The following is a 10,354-nucleotide window of genomic DNA, read 5'->3' as shown; positions in this document are numbered from 1 at the left end:
CTGCTGAAACTCTCCAGACGTTGCCGCAGGTGTCCTGGACTGCAAGGACCAGACTTGCTGGGAATGAGGGCAGTGCTGGAATGCCAACTCCAGGCATCTCAGCCCTGATCCCGGGGACCGGCACAACTCATCTCGGCACCTGCACAACACCCCATGGGACATGGCCAAGGCTCAGCAGCCCTTCACCCCCCTGGCTCCCCCGCCTGCCCGCCCTCCTCATCCTCAGCAGATGCCTCTCGGAGGAGCCACACTTTTCAATCCAGCAATTTCCATATTTTGTGCCTCTGCAGCGACTCCCACCCGTGCCTCGGGACTCGGAGGCGTTTCGGCGGAGAGGGAGAGCGCAGCTGAGCTTGAGCTCAGACACGACGTCTCCGTGCATGCTTCCCCCTACGCACCCGGGTCGGGGCTCCAGCCCCCAGCGCTGCCAGGGACCCCCCTCTGCCGAGAGCCCCGGCAGCCCCAGTGGCACCAGCTCCAGGCTTCCCATGCTCCCCCCATCCCTTACCTCTCCTCAAACCCCTGCAGCACTTTTGGGGTCTCGCAGGGCCGCCGTGGCTACCTTCACCCTGATGGTGCATTTGCCAGAAACAGCCCCATTCTCTGCAGCCCGTGCTACCCTCAGCAGCTTTGCATCACACCGCAGCAAGCCCCTTTTCAGCTCAGAGAGAAATAGTTTTAGCCTGGAGCCTAAACATAGCCATGAAACACCCCACAGTTAACTTTTGCCACATCAAAAAATGACCAATTCTCATGATTTTCGTTCCTACTCTCTTAATTGGTTTCTGACCCCGGACCCCACTTTGCCCCTCCATTAACGACACTTGAGCTTCCTCCAGAGCCCTTTGAGGTGTGCGCTGGGGTTGGAAAAGAAGTTACAGCCCCCGTTGCAGCAGCATCTGCTGCTCCATGGATAGGATCAAAGAACACAGCCTGTCTCTGACTCAGGATGCCACCACCGCTGCGTCGAGGGACCACAGCAACCCTAAATGACCCAGCAGGAGTCCCCAAGCCCAGCACTGTGCCCAGACCTGCCCCAGGGCTGGGTGAACCTGCCCCAGAGCAGCCCAGGCTCAAGGCACAGCCCTGCACAGCTTGTGTTTGTCCCAAAGGCCACGCATTGGGATGCTCCCCACCTCTAAATCCAGGCCTGACCCAGCTACGGGAGATTTTCCGCCGCTGTGGGTGCCGGGGACGGGAAAACCCACTCAACCCTCATCCAGCGCTGCTAAGCAAACCTCTGGACAGTCCTTCTCATTCCTTCCTCTCTCCCTCTTTTCCCTCACTGAAAGCAAATGTGATAAACAGAGAACCAGACAATGACACCGCTGTTCAGCTGCCGCCTTATCAGTGCAGGAAATTGTCTCTTTCTTTAAATCCTCTGTTATTGCTATTTCTGTAATCCGCTGGGATCGGCAGGGATAAGAGGTTCTTTTGAGAAAAGGCTTGGGGGACTTGTTATAATAAGATGCCACCTCCATGCAAAGTTGTAGGCACGAGTTGAAGCAAAATAAAGTAAAAATGGAGACTTTTTTTTTTACCCAGCTCCCCCAGATGGTGAGGCAGCCTTGGCCACAGGCTCAGATGGGGTTGGGGCAGAGGTGCTGGGCGGCGTTTGGAGGTGTGGGTCCGCCCCATGGCATCCTCAGGACTTGAGCAAAACTCCAGCCATCCTCCATGGGGAGAACAACGGCCCGGCCAACGCTCCTGGCTTTTCTTCTCCCAGGTGTGCTGATCCTCCAGGGAGCAGGGCGAAGTCGAGGGGATCGCTCCCCGCAGCAGCCGGGGGTTGCCCTGCCGAGCCTCCCGGGCAGCACAAGCACCACCGCGGGAGGTGACGCCGATGCCAACACCCCCAGTTTTCATCCCAGGGACACGGTCCGAGCCAGATCCCCTGTGCAGGCTGCGTAATGACACCTTTTTGACCTTTTTCTCCCCAAGACTGCCAACCAGCACGGCAAGCAGCGAAGGGGGAATACCGAGCACCCAACTCCTCCGGCTGCCCCTTGGAGCGCCTCCATTGCCCCGCAGCCGCACAGCTCACATCCCACGGCGGCACGGCTGAGCCAAACCACCCCAAGCCCCTCCGGGGACTGCTCAGCGGCTGCCACGGCAGCAGCAGGCTTTGAGAAAGAGAGCTGCGTCCAAGGGGAGTTGGGAACAACACTTTTTCCGCCTCTAATCAGCTTGTTAGCAGCCTAATAACAGAGAAGCCCTGCACATTACAAGCCCCCGAAGTGAGGCACAGCCTATTGTCGAATTGCTGCTTGACAGCCAGCTTTCGGCAGCCCTAAATTATCCCATGACAAGCTGCAGTGAAGAGGTGAGCAACCTTGCGCATAATCTACAATCATTATCATTTCCATCTTTATTACCCACAGTATGCCAAGCACATTAAGGAGGCTTTAAAGGAGCTTTTGTTTTGCAATAATTTCTTAAAAAACCTGCTTTCTTGTTAGTATCTCCCCTGCCATCTCATCAAAATGGAAATGCTGCAGAAGGCTCCATTTATTTCCTTTAATTCTCCTTCACACTTTGAGCCAGCACGGGCTGGCTTGGTAGACTTTTTGGTTGAGCCACAGTTAAAAAGTGCCCGTGCAGACCTGGCCTCCTCGAGCGCCAGGGTTTCGTGCTCCGAGCAGACACCACTCTCCAGGACACGTGTGAAACGCCGCTGCCCACAGCAAACGATCTCCTGGTCTTTCCCAGCAAACCACCCCCAGCCCTTTTGCAATAGGCGTTTCCAAAACCCATGGCTTCGGCAGCTCAGCATCACGGGGGACACGCTTGGGGGAAATTATCCCAGTCGTGCTGGGTCCAGAGAGGGAATCCGGGCAGTGGGTCACCCCGGGGATTTCCAGGGAATAGCAACACCGCGGTTTATTTGTCACAGGCGGCTCCAGGCTGGCAGGCGTGAGCTGTTTGCATTTAACATAAATGCAATTCTCGTTTTGGCTGGCAGGCAAAGGGGATTTGGGTCTCATTCATGAGATTTTGCTTCTTTGTTCTCACTCCCCCTCCCTTGAGCACGGAGCTTCATCCGGGCTGGCCTCGGTCCCGGGGGTACCAGCACTGAGGCCACCCTCCAGGAGCCGAGGACAGGGAGGAGGACAGACGGACAGGTTGTTTCACAGCACAAATCCAACTCTGGGATTATCTGACCTGGCTGTGTGCAAAGTCACATTCGGAGGCGCAGGGGACGCTCGCTCCCCAAGCCCCTTGGTGAGATGGAGCCGCTCTGCTCCCGTCGCAGCTCAGCCGAGCAATTTGTCCTCCATGCCGTGTTGCCAAACGCTTAGGTGTTAATTAAAATCACAGCGAAACAGTAATCAAGTGAGGAGCCACAAGCTGCCGCACGCCCTGGCGAGGAGGGGACGCGCCGCAGGGCTGCTCTGCTCCCACTCCTTTGCCCTTGCCATCTGCTACTTCCAACTCTCGGGGATTTTGGAGAGCAGGTCCGTCTCTCCAGCCTCCATCACTGACTCGGCACTGGGAAAAGGAGCCAGCTGGGCAGTGCCCGGGCCCTTTTCCATGCAGAAATGGTGCTCATGACACCAGGGGCCTGGATCTGCCCCGGGGACTCGTCCTCCCGCAGCCCACACAGCCACAGCCCACGCTGCCCGTGGCTACCCTGTCCGGAGAGGGGCAAGGGGCCAGCCAGGCACAGAAAACTAAAGGAAAAGGGAGGAAATGAAACAGGAAAGTTGGGGAGGGAAGAGTGAGGAAAACCACGAAAACTGGGAAAAGGAAAATAGGGTTGGAGGCAGTGGTCTCTGCTCCCCGGTAGAGCAAGAGGTTTGCAAACCAACGCTTCCCACCACGATTCCCAAGCCAACAGAACTGCAGAGAAGTGCCCTTCCTTGCTTAGGACACGTCAGCCTCTCTCAGCCCCTTCCTTGCAGCCACAGGGTCACCAGCCAGACCTCTCCCCTCCTCCCTTACCTTTTCTGCCGACTGCGACGTCCCAAAAAATATAGGGATGAAGGCTAACCACACAATGCAAGTAGTGTACATGGTGAACCCGATGGGTTTGGCTTCGTTAAAGGTCTCCGGGACCCCGCGGGTCTTAATAGCATACACAGTGCAGGTGACCATGAGAAGCATGCTGTACCCAAGCAAACAGATGAGGGAGAGGTCCGAAATGTCACATTTGAGGATGCCCCGGGCAAAGTGGGGGTTTGTAGTCCGCTGGTCCTCGTAGTCAATGACAGAGTGGGACGGGTCCACGATGAACCAGATGCAGACGCCCACGAGCTGCAGCGAGATGAGGCTGAAGGTGATGACCAGCTGGGAAGCAGGGCTGATGAACCGGGGGGCACTCACCGACTTCTTGCCCTGCTCGAAGATGCGGTAGATGCGGTTGGTCTTGGTGAGCAGGGCAGCGTAGCTGATGCTCATGCCGAGCCCAAGGAAGATGCGTCGCAAGGAGCACGTGCTCAAGTCAGGCTCAGCGATCATGAGGAAGGTGGTGGCGTAGCAGAGGAAGATGCCCGTCAGCAGGACATAGCTCAGCTCCCGCCCCGACGCCTTGACGATGGGCGTGTCATTGTAGCGCACGAAGGTGACCACGACGAAGAGGGTGGCAATGATGCCCACGATGGCGATGAAGACGGGCACCACTGCCCAGGGTGAGCTCCACTCCAGCTTGATGATGGGGATGGGGGTGCAGCTGGTGTGGTTCTCGTTGGGCCGCTCGTTGAAGTGGCACCGCTTGCAGTGGAACTCGTCCAGCTGGTACTGGTACCCGTCACAGCGCTCGCAGTGCCAGCAGCAGGGAATGCCCTTCACCAACTTCTTCCTCTCGCCTGGCTTGCAGGGCAGGCTGCAGATGGAGCTGGGGAGCTGGCTCCCGCCCCCCGGCCACAGCATGCTCTCCACCTGCGGAGCAAGATGGCACCAGCCCCACTGACGCTGGAGCTGGGCATCTGCCGAGCATCCCTGGGGCACGGGGAGATGCCCCCCCTTTGCTTGCGACAGTGTGGCTCAGACCCAGCCCCTCACCCCATCAGCGCATCCCATGAAGGACCCCAGCCCTACCCAGCATGGGGACAGGGAGAAGGTGCAGCTCTTCACTGCCCTTTAGGGAAGATTCAACACCAGAAACCCAAAACCAAGCCCCTCCTTCCCTGGGAAACCACCCTCTGCTCCATTCTGGCTTCTCCTTCCCATATCAAAGCTGCAAAGTCAGACCAGCCCCTCACCCCATCAGCGCATCCCATGAAGGACCCCAGCCCTACCCAGCATGGGGACAGGGAGAAGGTGCAGCTCTTCACTGCCCTTTAGGGAAGATTCAACACCAGAAACCCAAAACCAAGCCCCTCCTTCCCTGGGAAACCACCCTCTGCTCCATTCTGGCTTCTCCTTCCCATATCAGAGCTGGAAAGTCAGATAGAATCATAGACTAGAATCACAGAATCGTTTAGGTTGGAAAAGCCCTTTAAGACCATCAAGCCCAACCGCTCCCCTACCCCTGCCATCCCACCCCCAAACCCTGGCCCTAAGCACCTCGTCTGCCTGGCTTTTAAATCCCCCCAGGGATGGGGACTCGACCCCTTCCCTGGGCAGCCCCTTCCAGTGCCTGACAGCCCTTTCAGTGAAGGTGGCCAGAGCCCTTGGGATACGGTCATACACGCTGATGCTGGGTCACTGTGGGGGACACCTTCCCTCTGACCCCCCCCTCAAGATTTGCTGCCTCCCCTTGCACCCATGAGCTCCCAGCCAGGTTTGCTACACCCTACGTGGCCTCAATGGGTGCAGGAGAAACCTGCAGGACCTTCCCCGCAGCAGGGGCCACACCACAGGCACCAGCCAGCCCCCAGCCTTACTTTTAGGTGGAGGTGGTCGGTCCATTGCCCGATGACTTTGTACTCGGGAGTGGAGTTCCTGATCTGGTACTGGTAGATGTCGTAACGCCCTGGCGCGTCTCCATTCTCGTTGAAAGTCACGGGAGTCCCAGCAATGCCTGCAAGAAAGGGAGAGCTCAGGGGTGCCCTGGGCGATGGTGTCCAAGGGGGGCTCTGGGTTGATGCTTCCCCCTCAGCGTGGGGTTTCCCGCAAGCTGCCAGGACGATGCCAGAGCGGGCACGGGGGGAAGGAAGCAATTGGGGAAAAGAAAACCAACCCCAGCCCCAGGCTGGTGCAGGGACTTTATGGTATCGACCCCCCCCCAGGAGCTGGAGCTCACGGAGCGACGCCAGGCACCGAGAGCTCTTACACCAGCTGGTTTACTGCTTCTTTTAAGAAAGAGGGGGAAAAGCGGCTTTAAAGTTAAATCAAGTGAACTGTGCAGATAAACGCTAATGAAAGGAAGGAAGAGAAAAATCAAGCAAGAGGGAAAAATAAATAAAAGAGACACTGCAGAAGAGATCACAGAGTGGAGATAAACAGAAGTAATAAGGAGGACAAGACAGAAAATGTTTATTAAGGAGATAGAGCAGAGGAAAAGATGTGTTTCCAGAGGAGATCTGAAGACAGACAAGGGCACAGCAGCGTGATTCAGCGGGACCGCTGCCAGCCACGACACGACGGCAGGGGCAAGGCCGGGGAGCACGGGGCCGGCGGGACGGCCGGGTGAGGGCAGGACTGCTCCACAGGCTCCCACATCTCCGGGGAGCTCAGACCTCCTCACCTGTCCATCTGCTGCAAAACCACCCTGTCTTTGCACCCTGCATTTGCAGCGCAGCGGGTGCCAAGCAGTGACCCCAAATAAATTGTGGGTGCTGCTGTGTCACCCCTAGTGGGGGACAACCTGAGACACCCAGCCCCATGGGGCCGTTCCGCACCACCACCCCGGGGATGGACAGACCTGAGAAGTTGACGTTGCGGATGTACTTGAGCAGCTCCATGCCGTCCACCGGGTCCATCCTGGGGCACAGCCCCACCTTGCCGGGGCAGAGGTTCTTGTGCATGTTGTGCAGAGCGTGCCCCATGGCATAGACGGCGTCGATGACAAACTGAACCTTGCCCTCCTGCTCGTAGGACGAGTCCTGCCCGATCCGCTCGCGGTCTGTGGATACATGGAAAGCAGGGCTGCCACCTCCCTGCCACCCCAGCCGTGCCCCACAGCGATATTTCTGCTGCAGCTGGACCCTTGCAAACAAACCCCACTCATCCCCAGGACTGAAGCAGCCAGAAATTCCAACCCCATTCCCAAAACTACAAACCCACCAGCCAGCCCGAGGGCCTCTTTGCCCCCCAGGATGGAGCAGCAGGGCAGAAATTCATCTCAAACAGCACCAAACTCCTCCCAAAACAAACCCCACATTGCAGATGCATTTTGCAGCGCCAGCCCAAGGCATTGGCTGCGTCTGCGCCGCCAGGGCTCAGGGCTCGAGCTTCTCCACCAGCTGAAAGCTCTCCTGTCACCCGTGTGTCCCCTGTCCGGAGGGACAGCCGGGGGGACACCGGGGACACCGTGACTCTCACCCCAGCCCCTCTGAGCAGCACGCCAGGAAGGTTTGGGGTACATGAGCTGGCCCCTTGCAGGCAGGAGGAGGGTGATGAGCAGCCAAGAAACACATTCACTTGGGGAAACACCCAGCCAATCTCCCCGTAACAAATGCAGTTCTGAAACTGTGTGTGCTGGCATCCAGCTGTGCTTCCAAGAGCCCTTGGGATGCCACATCCCAGTGCCGTGGGACATCCCTGTACTCCCAGTTTCCCCACGGGGACGCAGGCTGGGCTGTGATGGACACCCCATCCTCACCCCCCAAGGCTGACCTCCTTCATCTTGCCCAGGAGCTCCCACCAGCTCAGTCCCCATCAGCCGTGTCAAGGGAGCAGCCAGGCAGTTTCCATCACTGGCTGCACGTCCTCCATCTCATTCCCAAAGCCTCCCGTCCCCCTGCTCTCCTCGGCACCCCCTGTCACCCTCCCACCCCACTGACCCCGCAGCCCTTTGCAGCATCCCTGGCCATCCCGGTTTGCCTCTCCTGTCATAACCGCCCTTAATGGGACTAGAAACATGTTAATCATTTAGCGAAAGACACCGATTAACGTAGCGTGCTGTTAATTACGGCTAAGAAAGTGCCTCCCATGGGACGACACCGCGTTGAAAAGCCATGGCCTCTGCACCTCCATCGCTGCCTCTGCGGCACGGCCGGGCACCCTGCCAGGCCACAGCTCCTTCGGCTCAGCGAAAGGGGAAGAAGGATCCTCCAGGAGCCCAAGGCACAGCCTTCATCCTCTGGAGAGACAGAGCCATCCTAGATAGCCATTCAAGGATGTCCAAAATTAATTCTGGCTCCACCGTGCATGGATGGTCCCTGAGGCAAGGTGGGGATTTATGGTGACTGCAGGGGACCGGGGGACACAGCCAGGGACAGAAAAGGCGCAGGCAAGCAGCCGCTGCTGCTCCCCTCCCTCCCTGCTGCAAGGGCTGAAGCCAGCGCTGGATGGGGAGCAAATCCCCGCTGAGCGGGGACGTCCCCAAGAGCCACGCGCCCGGAGGTCCCTGCACCAGGACGGAGAGCGAAACGTGCTGCTGACAAGACTCGAAAGCAAATTGATAGCGAACTGACCAACAAGAAAAGATGATATCAAGGAGCTGAATTTATAGCCCATCCTTCAAAGTTATAAAAATGGTTTTGGCCTACGTGGAGATTACTCATGTGAGACTCGTCAAGTTATCCTTTCTTCCAGTTTATTGACAAGGGCGATTAATCTTCTCCCTCAACTTTGGGCCTTTCCCCGCATTCGTCTTTCAAGGTGCAGACAAACCACTCTATCTTGTCAAGATAATTATCCATTAAAAAAAAAAAAAAAGGTGTGATAGACTGTCTGGGGGACCTGAGCCCACAGGGGTGTCCCAGCCCCACTGCCACCCCCTGCACTGTCCAGCTGTCCCGCAGAGCCCACGGGACACAGGATCGTCCCCTCCCAGCTCCTCGGCTTCCTGGCAGGGACCTCAAATCCCACACCGGTCCCAGCGAGGAAAATACAACCCGCTGCGATAACACAGGCTGCGGGGGCTGGATTTGCCTCCCAAACACCCCTCTGCCTTGTAGCAAGCAGCGGCAGCCCGGCACGCTGGGAGAAGCCAGCTCCAGTGCCAAAGCAGAACCCTGGCAGATAAGCAGACATCGCTGGGGCTGTCGCAATCTGTCCCCAGGGCTGGCGGACCCAGGGGCTGTCCATCCCTGGAGCTGTCCTTCCCCGGGGCCGTCTGTCCCCGGGGCTGGCTGACCCCGGGGCTGGCCGTCCCTCGGGCTGTCTGTCCCTCGGGCACCGCACCTTGCCCCAGGCCCCAGCTGCTTTTTGCAGGCAGGAATTAGGCTGGTGCACAGAAGGGGCAACACGGAGCAGAAAGCTGAGGCTCATTCCCAACATGGAGACAATAAATCTCCACCAAACTCGCAGTAGATTAGGGCCACAAAAGGGATGTAACCCCGCTGATTATAATAGCAGGGTCGCGCATCGTTCTACAGGGCTGATAATTAATTTTCAAGTGCGTGATGAGCCTCCGCGGGCAGCCCTCGGAGGACGGACGCAGCTATCTTCTCAAGTGGTGGATGAGACAGGATTAGCATCAATTCCCATCACATCGCCGGCGCCGGCTTTCGGCAGGAGTTAATCAAAACCGCTCACAGTGCTGCTCCGGAGAGCTGGGGGATGGTGTCGCCCCTGAATCTCTGAATCTCATGGGTGCTGGCAGCAGCACCCAGCACCCATCACTGCGTTTTCAGGCTGGGTGAGCCCACGGGGGAACAGGGACTGGGTCCCCACGAGGGATGCTCGCTGCAAACATCTCTCTGCAAGAAGGACTTGAGCTGCCCTCGCAGAGAGGCCGGCAGTGCCTGTCTGGACAGCGGGTGGATCCGAAGGGAAGCCGAGCACTGGGACGCCCCTGCCCGCTCAGACCCAGCCTCGGTCAACGGGAGCCTTTTATCATCTTAACTACTCGGCGAGCGGTGCAAATCCTCCCCCGTCGGCCTGGCTGGGCCAGGCTGTGCTGGAAAACAGCCAGCACCACAAAAAAACCACAAAGAGATTGGTGAGGAGCAAAACAGAATGGGAAAAGAACATGAAGAATCACAAATAAAGAAGGAAAATCAAATACAACTCTTCTCCCCCGCCTCCGCTCACGTTGCTGCTCTGCATCTATCCGCAGCCTGGTCAGGCGGAGGTGAGCACGCAGAGAAATCCCCAGCCCTGCTTCAAAGCAGAGTTACCATCCAGCCCTGCTAAACGAAGGCCTCTAATTAGCTCTCCTGGAAAAAAAAAAAGCATAGCCTGTAGGGCCTGGGAGCATCCTGCGGTCCCCTATGCGGGTGGCAGGCGGGGGGGACGCAGCCCCGAGCCGTGCCCCGTCCTCCTGCCCTTGCCACCCCCTCAGCCCAGCAAACCCGGCGCCGCC

General features: G+C 58.0%; 1 protein-coding gene across 1 annotated transcript in view; it reads right to left on the bottom strand.

Annotated features, from left to right (window-relative positions):
- GRM4 (glutamate metabotropic receptor 4) overlaps window positions 1-10,354 on the bottom strand; it is a 50,131-nt gene that overhangs the window by 9,476 nt on the left and 30,301 nt on the right. The window contains 3 exon segments of the mRNA XM_009638198.1: window positions 3,941-4,878; window positions 5,826-5,962; window positions 6,806-7,006. Coding sequence (XP_009636493.1) covers window positions 3,941-4,878; window positions 5,826-5,962; window positions 6,806-7,006 — 1,276 coding nt within the window.

This window comes from Egretta garzetta, unplaced genomic scaffold (genome assembly GCF_000687185.1).
Source record: "Egretta garzetta isolate BGI_Z169 unplaced genomic scaffold, ASM68718v1 scaffold105, whole genome shotgun sequence".
Lineage (NCBI taxonomy): Eukaryota > Metazoa > Chordata > Aves > Pelecaniformes > Ardeidae > Egretta > Egretta garzetta.
This window is presented reverse-complemented; position numbering and strand designations above follow the sequence as displayed.